Raw genomic sequence first — 20,058 nt, 5'->3', positions numbered from 1 at the left:
CATGTGTGCTCATGTGCACATGTGCACCCTCCCCACACACACATGCACACACACACTCACTGTCTAGCTCAAGCTCCAAGAATCAAGTTCTTCCTCTGAATCAGGTCCCTGAGGACCACTACAAGGTGTCTATATAACGGACAGGGGTCATGGTGGGAGGGACTTGATGGAAGAAAAGGCTGTTGATTTGCTCATTCATTCACTCACTCATTTATTCATTCCATCAGGCATTGTGCTAGGCACAGAGGTACGATGGTGAGCAAATGAGATACGGTCCCCACCCTCCAGGAAGTCGTAATGCCAAGGGGAAGCCAGGGGCTGAACAAATCTCTGACAGCACAGAGGGGCAGAATGAACCGACTACTGGGCAAGTGTGTGTGTGTGTGTGTGTGTGTGTGTGTGTGTGTGTGTGTGTGTGTGATTGAGGCTACAGGTCACCCCACCTCCACCTCCACCTCCAGGGAGAACGCGCTTTTTCAGCCAGGATGTTGAGCAACATTTTCAAGCTCTGAGTGACAACCCATCAGTGGGTCATTAAATCCATTTAGTCACGACCTTTTCAGTGAAACAGAATTTAAAATAGGACACTTAGGAAACACTGTTTGGTGGAATGTTAGTTTAACTTCTGTCTACATCTTGTCTGAGGATTGTGCTTATGGGTTAGGATAGTTAATGGATTTCTTATGACAGGTCCCAATCGAAATGGTATGTGCTGAGCACTGGTGGCTCACCCCTGTAATCCTAGCTACTCAGGAAACAGATCAGAAGATCAGAGTGCAAAACTAGCCTGAGCAGAATAGCCCATGAGACTCTTATTTCCAGTGAAGCAGCCAAAAGCTCAAGTAGTAGAGCACCAACCAACCTTGAGTAAAAAGGGCCAAGTGAGGGCATGAGGCCGTAAGTTCAAGTCCTAGTACTGAAACACACACACACACACACACACACACACACACACACACACACACACACACACACGATGTGAAAATCCCTAACTTTGAGTTTGAGGAAGATTCTGCCAAGAGAAGATGGTAAAGACACATGTTCCAGGCTTGGAGATGAAAGTAGAAACACTGAGTCTAAGGTCTAGCCTAGACCAGGGGGCACTGAGGAGGTAGGTGAGTCCCACTGGTCTCCTTCCCTCTTCCACTGGCCTCACTGCGGGGATCCTGAGCTTCTCTAGGTAGGGAATGAAGAAGTCACCAGTCAGGGAGAAAACCTGACTTTCAAGATTTGTCTCTTGTCTCAGCCACTTCAGCCTCACAGACTGTGATAATCTGGAACAAAAGAAGACTACCCCCCCCCCCAAATCCTTGTGAATTTAGGAGAAATACAGCTTAAATAAATATTGCTTTGAAGACTCACAAGTTTTTTGTTTGATTTTTTTTTAAAACCCTCACTCATTGGTTCAACAAAATGAATACCAGAAAGCTGGAACTTGTGTGGGAGCAGAGAGAGGTCGAGGGGAGAGGGGTGGATGGATGGTGAGAGGGAGGATGGGCAAAGAGGGGTGTAATAGCCAGTGCACATATGTGAGCATGGAATCAGGCAAGTGGAGGGGAGGAGTAGGCAAGTGGTCGAGTGGGGAAAATGGGGGAGAATGATTGAGAGAGGTGACAGTGATCAAGATGACATTGTACCCACAAACTGACATATTGAATTAAAACCCTATCATATAACTATTTAAAAAAATAGTTTGTTGTTCACCCGAAGTTCAAATGAACCTGATGTGCTGTATTTTATCTGGAAATGTTTTACAGACATCGAATTATTATACCCTGCAGGGGGCCCATCTTTACAATAGGTCCGAAGCTTCCTGTGGTCCTAGCTCTTTGGGAGGCTAAGATCCAGAGGATCTGGGGTTTGAGGCTAGCCCAGGCAGAAAAGTCAGAGGGACTCCATGTCCAAAATAACCAGCAAAAAAGCTAGCTTGAGATATAGCTCCAGGGGTAGAGTGCCAGCTGAGAAAGCAAGCCCAGAAAGTGAGAATCCTAAATTCAAACCCAGGCATCAATCAAAAACAAAAAACAATGGTGGTGCCACATCTATAATCCTAGAGATAAGAGCATTGCAAGTTCCAAGCCAGCTTGGGCTGCCTAATGCATCCCTATAAACAAACAAACAAACAAGCCAGCCAGGTTCTAGTGGCTAACACCTGTAATCCTAATTACTCAAGAGGCTGAGATCTGAGGATGAAGGTTTGAAGCCAGCATGGACAAAAATGTCTGTGAGGCTATTTATCTCCAATTAATCAGTAAAAAGCCAAAAGTGAAGATATGGCTAAGGCAGTAGAGTGCCAGCTTTGAGCAAACTAACCAAATAAGAACATGAGGCCATAAGTTCAAGCCCCAGTACCTGCTCAAACATAAGTTCAAAAAACAACTAAAAATTTAAAACTGGCCTGATAACTTCTGGTTTGTAGGATGGCTATAGGATTTGAGAGAACTAAATCTTGCTGGAATATTTAGAACAGTGTATGTTTAATATAGTACCTGCTGTACTCCATCATTCTTAAGGTGTATCTGTTTTCATTGTGATGTCTCTTACAATTATGGCATCCTCTAACAGCTGGGAGTGGCTGCTATGTCTTGTACAAACTTAACCTTGCTCAGGTGAGTTTCAAGTGCCTTCTCTTTCCTGGGTAGGTTCAGTTTAATTGCCATTTCAAATATCTTCAATTTGGGTGTGACAGTGCAGGCCTGTAATCCCAGCATTATGGAGGCTGAGGCAGAAAGATTGAGAGTTCAAGGCAAGCCTGGACTACAGACAGACAGACAGACAGAGACAGACAGATGATAGATAGATAGACAGATAGATAGATAGACAGACAGACAGACAGACAAACAGACAGACAGACAGATAGATAGATAGATAGATAGATAGATAGATAGATAGATAGATAGATAGATAGATAGATAGACAGACAGACATGATAGAGATAAATAATGAGACTCTATTTCAAAAATGAAGTAAAATCAATGAAATGAAATATCTTCTAAAAGGTTACACTGTGGTTTAACATTTAAACAGTTATTGTGTTTCCAGGAAGGTAGGAAACAGAGCACAGAAGGAATTTGAGATTGGTGAAGCAAGAAGTTGTCATTAAACAAAACTAACAATTCCATATCTTCTTGCAAAACAGCAGCCAAGGGTTTCTGGGAGCTGTAAAAGGAGGAACCCACGGAGTGATGAAATGGATGTGCTGTGTTTTATTACAGGAAAAAATGAACTCTGATCACACATGATTCGGAAAGACACCTTTAAAACAGCTTACAGGATCTTATGCTGGGAAAGAATAGTGGGAAATACTTTAAATACTCACCTGGGAGCTGGTGGCTCACACCTGTAATTCTCGCTGAGCTCTGAGGTTCAAAGCCAGCCTGAACAGACAAATCAGAGAGACTTCTCTCCCAAAACCTGGAACTAGATCTATGGCTCAAGTTGTAGAGTACTAGTGTTGAGGGGGAAAAGCCAAGTGAGAGCATGAGGCTTTGAGTTCAAGCCCTTGCCCCCACACACACGTGGGGGGATGGCAGGGGATTCAAGTCCTGCACAGGATGGGGCCACGTGAGGAATTGCTCCCAACCCTTCCAAGGCTGGGTGCAGGGCTGAGGTGTTCGCAGACCCTGTGGAGAAAGGTGTCATCCGTGAAGAATAAGAAATATGGAAGAACACACCTTTTCTATATGACCTGGTTATGACCTCTGCTCTTCAGTTTTACCATTCAATGGCTTCCTTAAGTGACAAATGGAAGGAGAGGACTGGGCCCTTCCTTGGCCTTCATGGTTGCTCCAGTTCAATTCCCAATTATGATGCACACTTTGATGGTTTGTGGCAATGACATGGGTGGGTTCGGGTTCTGTAACAAAAAAAGATTGAATGTGAAATTACAATGAATCATGAAGAATTAAGCCATGCCTGTTAAATGCTTCAGAATTCTTACATTATTGCTACAAAGCCACCATCTTCTGTTGTGTTTGGTTTGGGATACACAAAACATCCTGCTAAACCTGAATGGAATCTCAATCTTACATTAAGTTATAACTAATAGGGAAACTCTGGTCTTCCTTCCTACCTTTCTCTCCCTCCCTCCCTCCCTCCCTCTCTCCCTCCTTCCCTCCCTCCCTCCCTCTCTTCCTTCCTTCTTTCCTTCTCCTTCTTCTTCTTCCTCCTTCTCCTCCTCCTCCTTCCTTCCTTCCTTTCTTTTTTTCTTCTTTCTTTGTTTTGCCAGTCCTGGGGCTTGAACTCAGGGCCTGAGCACTGTCCCTGGCTTCTTTTTGCTCAAGGCTAGCACCTTACCACTTGAGCCACAGCGCCACTTCTGACTTTTTCTATATATGTGGTGCTGAGGAATCGAACCCAGGGCTTCATGTATACGAGGCAAGCACTTTACCACTTGGCCATATTCCCAGCCCTCTTTCTTCTTTCTTATTTGTTCCAAGACCAGGACTCAAACTTGCTACCTGATGCTTTGCTCATTGGCTGGCATTTTACCAACTGAGCTATGTGCCTTTAACCCCTTTTCTGTGCTGGTCCTGGGGTTTGAACTCAGGGCCTGGGTGCTGCCTCTGAGCATTTGTGCTCAAGGCTAGCACTCTACTATTTGAACCACAGCTCCACTTCTAGTTTTATGGTGGTTAATTAGGGATTAGGAGTTTCACAGGCTTTCCTGACCAGGCTTTCAACCCCAATCCTCAAATCTCAGCTTCCTGAGTAGCTAGGATTATAGGCATAAGCCACCAGGGCCCAGGCTGTGCTAAGAACTTTATAAACATTGTTTCATTTTCTCTGCCAGTGGCCTTTTACCATTTTCTGTTAATTATCAATCCCACTTAATAGAGAATTGGAGGCACAGTTGCCCTTCACACAGGTCATAAATGATGGAAGTAGATCTTGCACCAGGCACCTGCTTCCTTCTCTGATTTTCAAATATATATTTATTTTGTTTTATTTTTGTCAGCCATGGGGCTTGAACTCAGGGCCTGGGTGCTGTCCATGAGTGTTTTCACTCAAAGCTAGCACTCTATCACTCTGAGCCACAGCTCTACTTCCAGTTTCCTGTTGGTCAATTGAAGATAAGAGTCTCATGGACTTTCCTATCTGGACTGGCTTTAAACCACAATCCTCGGATCTCAGTCTCCTGAGTAGCTAGATTTACAGGCACGAGCCACTGGCATCCAGTGAGATATTATTTTACTTGTAGTAAAATATATTTCACATAAAACTTATTATCACAGCCGTGTTTAAAAACACAGTTGCAGGGGCTGGGGATATGGCCTAGTGGCAAGAGTGCCTGCCTCATATACATGAGGCCCTGGGTTCGATTCCCCAGCACCACATATACGGAAAATGGCCAGAAGTGGCGCTGTGGCTCAAGTGGCAGAGTGCTAGCCTTGAGCAAAAAAAAAAAAAAAAAAGCCAGGGACAGTGCTCAGGCCCTGAGTCTAAGCCCCAGGACTGGCCAAAAAAAAAAAAAAAAAAAAAAAAAAACACCAAAAAAAACCAAAAAACAAAAAACACAGTTGCAGGGGACTGGGTACTTGGCTGTTGGTGTGAATCCATGTCCAATAAAATGTTTCTTTTTCTTGGCAGTACTTGGGTTTGAACACAAGGTCTCAGGCTTGCTAGGCACTCTACCACTTGAGCCATACCCCCATCGGTTTGTTTTTTTTTCCTCTGATCATTTTTGAGGTATGTTCTCACTTTTTTCTTGGGCCAGCCTGGACCACGATTCCCTATTTTCCTTTTCCACTCTAGCTAGGATGAACACCACTCTACCCAATTTTATCTATTGACATGGAATTTCTTTTTTTTTATTTATTTAGTCTTTTTTTTTTTTTTTTTTTTTTTTTTGCCAGTCCTGGGCCTTGGACTCAGGGCCTGAGCACTGTCCCTGGCTTCTTCTTGCTCAAGGCTAGCACTCTGCCACTTGAGCCACAGCGCCACTTCTGGCCGTTTTCTATATATGTGGTGCTGGGGAATCGAACCCAGGGCTTCATGTATACGAGGCAAGCACTCTTGCCACTAGGCCATATTCCCAGCCCATGACATGGAATTTCTTGAACTTTTTACTCAGGCTGTTTGGAAACCATGATCCTCTCCATCTTACCTTCCCTCACAGCTGGGATGGCGTTTACAAATCACTGCATCCAGCTCGCAGAAACCATTTCTGTCATATTCTAGTGAGCAGTACAACAAAGACAAGTAGTTGGCACCTTGGATTTCCTAAGCCCTGAGCAGTAGTGGGTGTAGACAAAATGCAGCCATCCCTTCAGGGAAGGGCTGCTGCCCACCCAGACCCACAGCCGGTGCCCTGGGTACTGGGACAGGAACACCTTCTTCCTCCTTGGCACAAAGAGAACACCAAGTGGAAAGCCCAAGCATGAGTGGGACGCAGTCATGGTTGACCTCCACCTCCTTCCTGGCTCACAGCAGGGCCAGAATGTCGAGCTGTGTGACCCTGAAAGTCATAATCTCTTTGGGTACCATGTTCTTGTCTGTATACTGAGACCTACAGCTGGATGATCTCTAGGGTCCCATAAGACCCTTTCTTTCCCTTTCCTTTCCTCTCCTTTCTTTTCCTTTCCTTTCTTCTCCACCTCTACCTCTTCCTCCTCCTCCTCTTCCTTCTTCCTTCTTCTTCTTCTTCTTCTCCTTCATCTTCTTCTATTTTTGGTGGGACTGGGGATGGAACCCAGGTCCTCATGTGTGTTAGGCAAATGCTCTGCCACGGAGCTATCCCCCTCTCCATGGTTCTAAATGTACAACACACACACACACACACACACACACACACACACACACACACACATCTTGGGTTGGGACTAGAAAGAAAAGCCATAACACCTCTTCTGGGGTTACTAGAATACTCAACTGGTTGAAGGACAATTGCACTCAGAATCAAAGGTCAGGGAGCCACTCTCTCAAGACCACACAACTTGGACCAAAAAGGCAACAACCACCAAGTGCACACATCAACTCAGCAAGGGACCATGGAACCCCTGTCCCAGCTTCACTCATGGAAGGCATGATGGGAGTGTCTTCCAAGGATTTCTGAGGCTCAGGCTGGAGCATGGCGTGCTAGTGTGCACAGCACAGGGAAGGATCAGAGGTGACATGTGGACACTAAAGGAGGGAGTAGGAGACACACACTCCCTGGATGGTGCAGAGACATAGCTCAGCTGGACAGTTTTGAGTCCTTGTTTCTTGCTGTGATTGGAGCCCCAAACTCTGGCATAAACCCACAGGAATCCCTGCTCTATTTTGTGTTTTTGTTTGTTTGTTTTTGTACAGTCCTGGAGCTTGACCTCAGGGCCTGGGCACTATCTCTGAGCTGTTCTGCTCAAGGCTAGCACTCTACCATTTGAACCACAGCTCCACTGCCAACTTTTTGGTGGTTAACTGGATATAAGAGTCTCATGGACTTCCCTGCTTGGGCTGGCTTTGAACTGTGATCTTCAGATCTCAGTCTCCTGAGTAGCTAGGATTGTAAGTATGAGCTGCTAGTATCTGGCTCTTCTTTGTTATTTTCTTCCTCTTCATTCTCTTTCACAGCAAGAGCCTAAGTCGGTGTGTGTACATGTGCATGTGTGTATGTGTGTGTGTGATGCATTCTTAGTTGCACAATACTTTCCCATCTATTATCCTACTGCATTGTGAGGATAGTTTTGTGGAGAAGGAATTATTACTTCTATTGTCCAGAATAGGGGCCATAGAAAGCTCGACAGACCAATTTCCAGTCCCTACTCAGCCGCTAACTTGCTGGGTTCACCTTAACTAAGTCACTTGCCCTATGTGGGTTTCTCTGTTTCCCCTTACAATGCAGACATGTGGGAGCTCTACTCCACAGTCTCTGACCCCTCCCAGAATTCCCTTGCTGGTACTATGACCTGCCTAGGGTTGCATTCGCCAAAGCCCCTCCTTCCTCCTGACCGCTCATGGACCCCAGCAGCTGCAGCAATACAGACAGCAGGGGAGGGGGTGGGGTTTCCTGGACATTGGCCAGTCCATGGCATGAAGGCTAGAGAATTACTTATCTGGCATCATGGCCTTTCTGAACCTACACAGCTCACTGCCCCACAGAAATGTGTTCCCCCTGTGACAAAGTGGCTCCAGGGGGTGCCTAAAGCCTGTTGAAGTTTCTAGAACCCTGATGTGTGTGTGGAACTGTTCTCCTCAGAGCATAAGCAATACAGTGAGTGGGCTGATGGAAGTGACCACTTTCTGTGGGCCAGGGGCTGCTCGGAGGGCTTTACGACATGATTTCATGTCGTCCAAACCCCAAGCCTATGAGGTAAGTTCTGTTATCACCACCTACAGAGATGGACAGAGGAAGTCCCATCTCTGAGGTGGAGCAGGGGGATGCTAAGTGGGAAGAAGCCCTCAGTTTCCTCTTTGACCCCAGTGACTCCATCACCCGGTGCCATGAAAGCTACCGCTGACTCTAGTATATGGAAGCTGCTATCTGGACAGGGTTCCAGAGGGGAGGGGAAACTTAATGACTTATGGGTGATTAACTGCAATAAAAACAAGCATGGAACACAAGAGCTTTATGTGTTGGAAATTTGTGACAAGCCAACCAGTTGTTTTCCATTCCCCTTCAAGAAGGAATCATGGCAGATCAGACAGCAGAAAGAACTTCCCAGTCCCTGAAAGGAGAGCTATGACATCTTCTCTCATGGTTCATGGGAGGCGAGGTGTGACCCCCTTTATCCACCAGCAGCTTGAGCCAGAGAGAGGGGGCTCTGAATGCCATCCCCTGCTTCACCATGGGGTTTGGAGGAGGCCCTGGGGTGGCTGCCCTGGGGGACCTGGGGGAACAAACACGTCAATCCTTATCTGGAGCCCATTAATGGGGAACATTAGTCAGCTGTGAACGCTAAGATGGGGTGATAGGCATGCAGGTGGGCAGGGAAGGGCGGAGGGGAGGAGAGGCAAGGCCGCCATGGAGAGAAGAGGTATTGGCGGAATTGGTTAAAACTCCACCTCTAACCCACGTGCCTAAATCCATCCGGGACCCTATAAGTATCCATGGCCCAACCTCCCCCAGAGGTCCAGAAAAGAGGGAGGGAGAGAGAAAGCGAGAGACAGCAAGCCACAGCCTCCTGGCCCCAGACGGCTGGGCCAGGGCGCCAGGGCTGCACGCAGCATGTGGGAGCTCCGCTCCATAGCTTTCTCCAGGGCTGTGTTCGCAGAGTTCCTGGCCACTCTCCTCTTCGTCTTCTTTGGCCTGGGCTCAGCTCTCAACTGGACTCAGGCCCAGCCCTCTGTGCTACAGATCGCCATGGCCTTTGGTTTGGGCATTGGCACCTTGGTGCAAGCTCTGGGCCATGTCAGCGGGGCCCATATCAACCCCGCCGTGACGGTGGCCTGCCTGGTGGGCTGCCATGTTTCCTTCCTTCGAGCCATCTTTTATGTGGCTGCCCAGCTGCTGGGGGCTGTGGCCGGGGCTGCTCTGCTCCATGAGATCACTCCAGCAGAAATCAGAGGGAATCTGGCCGTCAATGCCGTAAGTAGCCAGAGCTTCTCCCTTCTGTGGGAGTAGAGACTCCATGGAAGTCCTCTTGGAGGATGAGATACATGGAAGGACTGGACCTAGCTGGGGGCCTAGGCAGAGTCAGGGACAGAGATGAGAGGTTGGTACCAGGAACATGCAAGAGTCAGGGTAGAGGGGCCACGATGCCAAAAGAGGGGCAACACAAGAACAGGGCTGCAGGGCCTCCCAGCCTCATGAAAGAAGCAGACTCAGATTTCTGTTGAGCTCAATGCCAGTGTCACAGTGAGGACTGGGCTAGATCTCTACAGGAGTCAGCATCTCAGGGATGAAGGCCTCAGAGCACAGTCACAAGAGCCTTCTGAAGGAAGAGGGACCAAACTTTGTCAGTGTGTGTGTGTGTGTGGTGTGGTGTGTGTGGGGGGGGTGGTACTGGAGCTTGAACTCAGGGACCATGTACTGTCCTTGATCTTTTTCCGCTCAAAGCTGGCACTCTACCACTTGAGCCACAGCTTTTTGCTTCTAGTTTCCTGCTGGTTAATTGGAGATAAGAGTCTCACAGACTTTCCTGCCTGAGCTGGTTTTGAATCTTGAATTCTCAGATCTCAGCCTTCTGAGTAGCTAGGATTACAGGTGTGAGGCATTAGCACCAGGCCACACATTTCTCCAGCATCCTTTGTATGAGAATCCATGACAGTTGCTCTTCCCAAACCCCGTGAGGGACAGAAGGGTGAGCCAGGCTCCTTTCTTCAGGATGTGAGAACTGAGGGAAGTGCCCAGTCCTCAAACCCAGGCTTGACTATAAAACCTATGCTCCTTCTTCCTGACCAATGGTCCCGAGCCACCATGTAAACTTTGTCTTACAAACCAAGAGCCTTGGGGAAGAAAAGAGATGGCCCAAACGTTTTACAGTTTGTTGATAGCAAAGAAAGCATCAGTACCTAGAAGAAGGCTGCAGGAGCAAGATATCTCCAGACCTAAAGAAGGTGTTCTCATAGTGTGATTGGCTAGCTGAACTCCTGGGCCATTTTGAGACTCGTGATGTCATGGTTCTTTCCCTCTCTGGGTTGGTGCAGACCTAGGGATCAAGAGGTATAGGTGGGGGGCTGGGGATATGGCCTAGTGGCAAGAGAGCTTGCTTCGTATACATGAGGCCCTGGGTTCGATTCCCCAGCACCACATATACAGAAAACGGCCAGAAGTGGCGCTGTGGCTCAAGTGGCAGAGTGCTAGCCTTGAGCAAAAGGAAGCCAGGGACAGTGCTCAGGCCCTGAGTCCAAGGCCCAGGACTGGCCAAAAAAAAAAAAGAGGTATAGGTGGGGCATGTCTTCTCCATACATTTGCACTCTGCTATTCTTATTCATTATTATTTGGTGGTACTGAGGGTTTGAACTCAGGCTCAGGGCCTCACCACTTCCTCAGCTTGCTTACTTGGCTGGCAATCTATCACTTGAGCCACATCTCCAGTCCTTGATTTGTACTCTGTACTTCCACATCAAGCCAAAAGAGCAATTCTAGTCCTCTCACAGTCCTCCATAGTCTGCTTTGTCACCCTCATTTTCCAGAAGGAAAAACTAAACCAGAATAATAAATAGGGCTCCCCAGCAAGTCAGAAGCCTCCAAAGTGCATGCCTACTGGAGACTGTCACTAGGTAACAACTGGAGAGACTGAGGCTCGAGGCTAGAAAGACATGGGGATGCGAGCCCTGCTATGCAGAACCCAAGGCTGGGGGGATTCAGAGGCTGGAGAAGGAGTGTGGGAGTTGAGAGCTATCACAGCTCCACCCAGAACAGGTCAGTCCCAGAGGGCAGGGTATAGGGTACGGGATGACAAAACCTGGGGAGAAATCCAGTGCTGTGTGGGGCCCAGTTGTGAAACTGCTTCTTTGCTCAGCCTCAAGTTCTCTCCTTACCCAGAGCAGGCTCTGGAGGGTCTAAGCGCAGCCCATATGGGTATGGGAGAATTACACTCCAGTGCTCCTATGCCCCCACCCCAGACTTTACATGATGTGCAGGGCAGAAGAGAACCTGGAGTTGCAGTAGGGGCAGGCAAAGGGGAGGACAGCTGCCATAGGCTGGCCTCCTGGGTGGGGGAGGGGGAGCACTATAGGATCATCTTAAACCCAAGTCTCTAGACTCCGTCCCTGGGAGCCATTTACTAAAAGGAAAGACAGACACCCAACTTCTTGTTGCATCCATAGCATGCAAACTAGAGAGAAAAAGCGTCACCTAGGCTCAAAGCTCCCGGCTGCAGTAGGACTGCTTTCATATGTACTCTCAGGACCAGAATTCGGGACCTCAGCATCCACATGTAGCAGGCTATGGTGGATTCCATTCCTACCTCTGGCTGAGGGCCCTGGGCAGTCCTGAGGTCAGGCCCCCGCTCTGGGGCCAGCCTCAGAAAGAAAGTGGCAGGACTCTCAGCTAAGGTATCAGATGAGCCCAGGTGTTCTGGCTCCTGGCCCAGAGGTTTCCCTGAAGCCAACTGCAGGTGGGCAGAAAGATGGAGACAAAGAGGGGAGTACGATCAATACTCACTCCCCTTCACTTATTCCTTCGCTGTTTCCAGCTCAACAACAATGCAACCGCTGGCCAGGCCGTGACGGTGGAGCTCTTCCTGACCCTGCAGCTGGTCCTCTGCATCTTTGCCTCCACTGATGAGCGCCGTGGGGACTGCCTGGGCAGCCCTGCCCTCTCCATTGGTTTCTCTGTGACTCTGGGCCACCTTCTTGGGGTAGGTCATGTCCACAGGTTCTGCCTCCCTGGAGGAATCAACCAAGGCTTAGACTTTCCCCCAAAGAAACACATACACAGATCACTCTACATCCTTAAAAAACGATAGACACAAAGCCACATAGAGGACAGATACACAGAGCACCCAAGGGGGACATGCAACCCAGAGACTTCTCCCAGACACCCCAGAGTAGCAAACCCATTACACCAGTCCCAAGAGGATACAAAGCCCAACGATGAAAGCATGAAGACACGTGTTCACTGAGTGATTCTCCTGAGGCTGAGCATTGGGGGGTGGCGGGGACAAGGACTCCCTGTCCCTCCTCACCTCCTCTTTCCTTATCACCCGCTCCCTGCTCCATGCTTTTTATGCAGATCTACTACACTGGTTGCTCCATGAATCCTGCCCGGTCCCTGGCTCCAGCCGTCGTCGTTGGCAAGTTTGATGATCACTGGGTAATGGCTGAGCCCCCCCCCCCAGGCCCCTCCCCATCCCTTTCTTCCCCTTCCTTAGAAACCATCTGAGAAGCAGAAAAGGGGCTACAATAGACTCCGGTGGGGGCTGAGCAGTGATGCCCCAAACCACTCCATTTCTCTTCCTGAGGCCCTGGGTTCCACCCTTCAGAGCTTGTACTAAAGACTCAGTTTCCTCCTCCTTGTAAATGAAGCTAACAACAGCTCTTACGTTCTTGGGAGAATGAAGTGAGGTTACCTGTTTAAGACAGGTAACACAATTCTGGCACTTAGAACTCAGTAAATGGCACTGTTTACACCAGCTAACACATACTTTTATGATGTAGAGCTTGCTATGTAAGGCTAGGCTTACAATTTATTCTGACTGCTTCACAAATATTAATTCATTTAGTTTCCACAACAACCTGTCAAAGTAGGCATTTTGTGTATGTGTAATGTGTGTATGTGCTGGTCCTGGGGTTTGAACTCAGAGCCTGAACACTGTCCCTAAGTTGTTTTGTTGTTGTTGTTGTTGTTGTTGTTGTTGTTGTTGAAGGCTAATGCTTTACCACTTGAACCGTAGCTCCATTTCTGGCTTTGTTGGTGATTAATTGGAGATAAGAGTCTCACCAACTTTACCTACTTAGTTTCTTTCTGAACCACCCTTTGGCTCAAAAGTTCCTCAGATCACAGCCACCTGAGTAGCTAGGATTACAGGTATGAGCCATCAGCACCTCATTGTTATAGGCCTTTTTTTTTTTTCTTTTTGGTGCCAGTCCAGGGGCTTGAACTCAGGGCCTGGGCACTGTCTCTGGGCTTTTTTGCTCAAGGTTAGCACTCTACCACATGAGCCACAGCACCATTTCTATCTGGAGATAAAAATCTCATGGACTTTCCTGCCTGGGCTGGCTTCAAACTGACCCTCAGATCTCAGCCTCCTGAGTAGCTAGGGTTACAAGCATGAGTTATTGGGCACCCGGCTATGGGTAGGCTTTTTTTTTTTTTGCCAGTCCTGGGCTTTGGACTCGGGGCCTGAGCACTGTCCCTGGCTTCTTTTTGTTCAAGTCTAGCACTCTACCACTTGAGTCACAGCGCCACTTCTGGCCATTTTCTATATATGTGGTGCTGGGGAATCAAACCCAGGGCTTCACGTGTATGAGGCAAGCACTCTTGCCACTAGGCCATGTTCCCAGCCCCTGGTAGGCATTTTTAGAGTGAAAGGAAACCCAGGCCTAGAGAAGGCGAATGGATTTGCAACCAGATGATGATCAGTTTGCTTCAGAATTTGTCTCCTTACCTCCCCCACCCCACCCCCCATATACCCAGGAACAAGGGATGGCTACCTGCATGGGTCAGTGTGCGGTGCCAGGCAGCGCTCTCTCCCCTCACCCCCAGGTCTTTTGGATCGGACCCCTGGTCGGCGCCATCCTGGGCTCCCTCATCTACAACTACGTGCTGTTCCCGTCGGCGAAGAGCCTGTCGGAGCGCCTGGCGGTGCTGAAGGGCCTGGAGCCCGACACCGACTGGGAGGAGCGCGAGGTGCGGCGGCGGCAGTCCGTGGAGCTGCACTCCCCGCAGAGTCTGCCGCGGGGCAGCAAGGCCTGAGCGCACGCGCTCCTGCCGCGGCCCCAGCGTTCCGGAACGCCCACCCGGCCCGTGCTTTCCCCTAGGCCCCAAGGTGGCCCCCAGTACAGAGTAGCTGCTTCCTGGACCAGCGCTGTGAGTGGCAGGATGAGGGGCACAAGAGGGTGGCCCCCACGCCCGTGATCCTGATAGATCCCCTGTCCTGAGGCTGGGGACCCAGGGCACCCCGGCTCCTGGCAGGGTCCTGGGGACCTGGGATGGGGAGGAGAGGAGCGGCTCAGTGGAAAGCCTGCCCCGGGGTATGTGGGTAACGTATACAGGCAAGTGGGTGTTTCCATCTGGGAATGATGCACCCCGTTCTGTGTTCATCCCCCTGCCCCCCACCCCCACCCCCGCCCGCATTGCCTGAGCCTGTGCAGGTTCACCTGGGGTGGCGTAGCTCGGGGGGACTTCTCACTTCCCTAGACGCCCCTCCTCTTGCACCTGCAATAAAGCCACTTATCTACAGCAGATGAGTCCACGGCAGCTAGCCCCAGGAGAAGGGGGAAAAAGATCTCCACACCCCCCTACCTTGTCCCTTCTAGAAAATCTCCCCCCCACCCCAAGCTGCCACCATGGGCCCCCAAAACTTGCCAGGACCCATTGCTGGAAGTAGAGAGGTGTCAGCCAGAGGACAGCTTCCTTAGAAATGGCCTCTGGAAAAAGGAGGACTGGGTGGCCAAGGGTTTCCTTTGTGCCCCGAGGGAGGCTCTTCAAAGGGGGAAGCAGGCATATGTAGGCACATGCATGCATATGTGTACAAGAACCTCCTTGGGGGGCAGGGGGGTTGGCAGACCCAGGGATTAATCTTCCACTTGAGTAGAGAAACCAAAAACCCTTTGTGGGCCCCCAGCTTTTGTCTTGGGGAAAGGGGGAGATTTGCAACTAGACACTTCTTGAAAGGAGACACTCAGTTTCGCAAGTGAGCCCTCTGGCCAAGCCCACACCTATGGCTGGCTGGGCAAGGCACTCAGGCATGCAGTCATGGACACCAGACAACACCCCTCCATCACCTGTTCCCCTCTCCTCCCCAGCAGCATTCCTCCCTCCCCCTTGTTCCTCCTCCTTGCTCTGCCCCCCCCCCATCAGCTCCCACCATCTAGAGTCATCCTGGACCTCACAGCCTGCTGCTTGTCAGGACCAGTAAAGGGAAATGGCTTGTCCAGGCAGAGGCAGATCTTAGCCTAGAACCCCCGCTTCTAAATTTCCAGCCTAGCACAATGATTCTCAAGTGAGATTAACTCAAGTGAGCTGAAACCATGCATTTTAAAGATGCTGTCATTCTTAATACCATTATATGCATCACTAGGATTTAAAAAAAAATTAATTCTGCTTCCTCAGAGGCTGGGAAGGGCAGCCTCTCCTCCTTCTTCCTTTTGTTGGTGGTCAAAGTAAAGGAGAATTCCCTGGGAGTCCCAAGGTCCAGGCAGAAGGAGATGGATTTTGAGGATGGCTTCATCCTGGTCTAGCCTCTGAACTTTTTTTACCCTAAATGCAAACTGGCAATTCTATTTCCTTCTTCCCCTATCACCCAGATCCATCCATTCCCTCCCTTCTGCTCTAACCTGCTGTATAACTAAGTTAGGGATCATGAGCCTTGTTCTCCATGCTTTCTGATGTCCTCTGGCTTTCAAGTCTTCTGTCTGTGTCTGTCCCCTACTATCCCAAGCTCCCAGGATATCAGGCACCAGGGCTCTAGCTTTTCCATCAGGCACCCCCACCCCAAACCCAATGCACTATGGCTGGAATATCTTTGTTAGTATGCTTCTTTCTTTGTCCTTGAACAAAACTCTTTTTAGAGGCAGGATAAAGCTGTAGGTTCTCCCCAGACCCAACAGCTGGTAACAGGTCTCACCGTTGGGGGAAAGATAGGGTCACAGACCCCAGTGACCTCTGAGGCCGTCCTTCTGGTAGCTGAGTGTTTTGTTCTGGAAGTTCAAAAGCAGCAAGGCACTCCATCTTCATTCCATTTCACCCCAACACATGGCTCTGGAAGGTGTCAATATTTCTGGTTGTATCTAGGCCACTTCCTGGATTTGTATCTTCTTCAAAACAAAATGTGAGATTCTCATCACTTCTAGCCCTTGTCCCATATTGGGGCCAGAGGTCAAAGCAAAATTCCAAGAGATGGAGTAGAGGGAAGTGGACAGTTTCTGGGCAAACCTGGGTATCAGAAACTGAGCTGGCTGTCTTACGTGCACGAGCTTATCTACTCTAAAACCTCACAGATTCAGGAAAAACAATGGCTTCCAGCTGTGCAAAGTTTTTACTATTTCCAAAGCACTTGCTTAGCATTCCTGCGACTGACCTCCCAATCTTGTGACAGAGAGCAAATATTATTCTCCCCACCTTACAGATTGAGAAAGTGAGGCTGAGCAATGGCCTACAGTCACATAGTTTGTATACAATGGAGCCAACCTTTAGACTTGAGTCTTCTCATGTTAAATCCATAATCTTTCCACTGTGGCAGGCTCTCAGCTCCTCCTGGAAGCCCCCGGTGAAACAGAACACTCAGCTGGGCTTATCTAGCCCACTCTAGTGTCTTGTGGTGGTCACAGAGCCTTGAAAAGGGTGGTGGCAAGGTAGAAAGGAAATGACAAAGAACACAGGCTGGTTTCTGCCCTTGAAGAGCACCCAGTCTGGAGGAAGGTGGAGATGAGACACACCCAGACCAAATAGTGGCAGAGCAACATGGGGGCAAGGTGGGGCTCTGAGCTGAGAGGAAGAGGTGACTGATCACCAGGACCCAGCAGCATCCATGTGCATACCCCTAAATTTGTAACAGATGACATTGTGCTTGCCAAAGTTACTTTGATGTTGCGTGTGCCTCTAAGCTGTGACTTACTGTATATACACACAATGCCGCAAGCCCTTTGGAAGTAGAGCTCCTTATAGTTTTTGGATGGCATCTCTCACCTACCTTTCCTTGTGAGTCTTAGCAAACACAATACTCTCCGCTTAGTAAGCACTCAATAAATGTTCATTTGTCAGTAAATTCTGTTTATTCTATAACTTGAGGTGGTCAATTCAGTCCAGGTGACCAAGACAGGTTGGTCTCCCTACATTTCTAGCCCAACCCTCAGCACTTCTCAGAAAATCTAGATACTCTAAATCAAGAGAAGAAGCTCTCTCCCAAGAGATTCTGCCTGCCATGAGACCCATCTTCTGGCCCAAAACATGCCGGGGACATGGAGCTGGCAGGATAGGACCTTGAATATGCAAGGGAAAGACATTCCTGAAGATCATGGCTCTGGTAGTTAACTGTAACAACCCGGAGACAAAGTGACTCTGGTAGTCAAAAGAAATGGAAGTATTCCAGACATGGGCCTGAGAAACAGAATCAACTGTCCTTGTGAGTGACCTTGGCAGATGAGGAGGCCTCCTTTGGCCTTATCAAGCCTACTATGTGGCTCTCATCTCTGGTTACTGTGTGTTCCTGAACATGTAACTTCTGAGTCTGTTTCCCACAAGGTTACTTGGAATTAAATCATACAGTGGAAGCCCATTGTGAAAAATGGATAGTTTTGTAGACTACCTTCTGAACCCATAAAATGCTAAGAACAAGCTCTTGAACTGTAGTCCTTATTAGCTGGAAGGGACCAAACTTAAATCTGCAAGCAGGAGCTTCCTCTGGTGGCTCCGTCTCCTGTGAGCACTTGTCCTGCCCTGTCCTCAAAGGTGGCTTATGAGACCTATGGATTCATGAAGACTAGATCTAGGGAGAGACCATGGGGAAGAGGGTGGTGGAAGGGTACAGACTAAAGCAAGTACGGAGTGAAGGTATCTGTCCTCAATGCTTCTAAGGTCATCAGGGTCATTGTCCAGTTAGTTCCAGGCCCAGAAGAAAATCTTGCCTATGGCTGCCATGGGAGAAAGGACTCTTGCATTAAAGGAGACAGGGGGGAGGAGCTGCTCCAGCAGGAAATGCCAGAGCAAAGCAGGGAACAAAGGTGGGGTTTCTTTGGCCCCTGTTTTCTTTGGCCTCTTAGCTGCCAGGGAGCCCAGAGCCTGCCCCTTCAGGTCTTAGATTTCCTATGGGCTCCTCCTCTCAGTCCCTGCTGGAGAAACTGGCTAGAGGCACCTGTTCTCTCCCTCTGCTACCCCTGAGGTCTCCAACCCTCAGGGGGCTTTAAGTTCATCACAGCAAGAGGGGACTTAGCCCAACACTGTGCTCAGTGTTTCTCAAGTACATGTCAAGCCCTGGAGAGAGCCTTCCAGTGTCATTCCCCACATGACAACCCTGGGGAGGAGGGAGACCAGCAGCAGAGAGAAGCTGGGAGCTCGGAGGGGAAGAGACAAGGCAGGGGGCAGGGTAAGAACTGGAAGAAAATAATACCTAGTTCAAGAATGGAAGGTGTTGACTTTGAGGGGTGGGGAGGAGGTGTACATGCGGGGGCCCTGGTGACTCACACCTGTAATCCCAGCTACTACAGAAGCTGAGACCTGAGAATTGGGGGGTAAAGCCATCCTGGGCAGAAAAGTCCGTGAGATTCTTATCTCTAATAAACTACCAAAAAGCCAGATATGAAGCTGTGGCTCAAGTGCTAGAGTGCCAGCCTTGGCCATAAAATGGCTCAAGGACAGTTCCCAGTCCTTGAATACAAGGCCCAGAATCAGCACAAAAGAAAAAAAAAAAAAAAGAAGGTAGAGAAATCAGAAATTAAGAGGCTGAGGAAAGGTAAAATAGGAGAGACAGACTGAGAGTACGGAAGAAAGGTTTGTAAGGTAGCTGGAGACACAGAAAGTGACTGGATTGATTTTTTATTTTTATTTTTTAAGAACAATGAAGAGACTGCTGTAGGGTGAAGTTGAGATAGCCATGACACACGGAGACATAGAGGTTGGTAGATGGAGTCTGGCAAAGGGCTAAGAAGCAGACAGATGGCCACAGGGGGGAGAAACTAAGACAGAATGAGGGTATAAGGGAAGAGACTAAGGAGGCTGGCGGAGAGGGAGGGGGCGAGAGGAGAGGGGACAAGGAGGAGGAGAAGAAGGCAAAGGTGAGACCTAATGTGGTGGACTTGTAGCAGGGAGAGGCCAAGGCCTAGCTTCGGGACCCCCAGTCTCAAGACCTCTCTGTAATCCTAAGCAAACATGAATTGGTTATTCCTCCCAACACCCAAGGGTGACTCCAACCCCCCACTTCCTACAGAGAAAGTGGGGGAGCCACAGGATAGCCCCTTCCACCAGGGCTGGCTGCACCCTGGAAGGCGCCCCCCCGGGGGGAGGGGGTCAGGTGTGTCCAGTCTAACTGCCCGGCATGGCGTCGAGGATGGCTAACAGCCGGGCCGGGCTGGCGCGGCGCCCCGATCCCAAACGCCCCCGCTCCAGCTGGGGCTGGACTGGGAGAGGCCCGGGACCGGACCGCGCCCGCGCACCACCGGCGGCGGCCCGGGAGCGAAGAGGCGCGCTGTCCCCGAGGGAATCTCATCACTCGGGGCCCAGCCGCGAGCGAGGCCGGGTCAGGATGCCCGGGTGGCGGGAAGAAAAGGAGGAGGAGGAGGAGCTGGAACGAAGATCCGCGGAGAAGAGCAGCAGAGAGCGCCGGCGGAGGTGAAGGCGCCGCGGAGGTCGAGCTCCCCATCGGACTGGAGAACCCGGACCTGGCCCCGTCTCGCCGGGACACCGGGACGCGCGGCGCCGCCGCCTCCGCCTAGGCGAGCTCGGCCGCCGGCGCCGGGAGCGCACGATGCGCGGGGCCCCGGCCTCGGGCCCCGTCTACGCCGCCGCCTCCTGGGTCACGTGGCCCGGGCGGCCCC

At 49.8% G+C, this 20,058-nt stretch overlaps 1 protein-coding gene across 1 annotated transcript; it reads left to right on the top strand.

Moving 5' to 3' along the window:
* The first annotated feature begins 9,032 nt into the window (after nt 1-9,032).
* Nucleotides 9,033-17,294, top strand: Aqp2 (aquaporin 2). Its single transcript, XM_048364782.1, has 4 exons — nt 9,033-9,505; nt 12,060-12,224; nt 12,599-12,679; nt 14,072-17,294. The coding sequence occupies exons 1-4, from the start codon at nt 9,146-9,148 to the stop codon at nt 14,279-14,281; spliced, it is 816 nt and encodes a 271-aa protein (XP_048220739.1). The 5' UTR covers nt 9,033-9,145; the 3' UTR covers nt 14,282-17,294.
* Nucleotides 17,295-20,058: the final 2,764 nt, after the last annotated feature.

The sequence above is a fragment of the Perognathus longimembris genome, chromosome 1, assembly GCF_023159225.1.
Source record: "Perognathus longimembris pacificus isolate PPM17 chromosome 1, ASM2315922v1, whole genome shotgun sequence".
Classification (NCBI taxonomy): domain Eukaryota; kingdom Metazoa; phylum Chordata; class Mammalia; order Rodentia; family Heteromyidae; genus Perognathus; species Perognathus longimembris.
The sequence above is the reverse complement of the archived record's forward strand: the minus strand, read 5'-3'. Positions and strand labels throughout refer to the sequence as shown.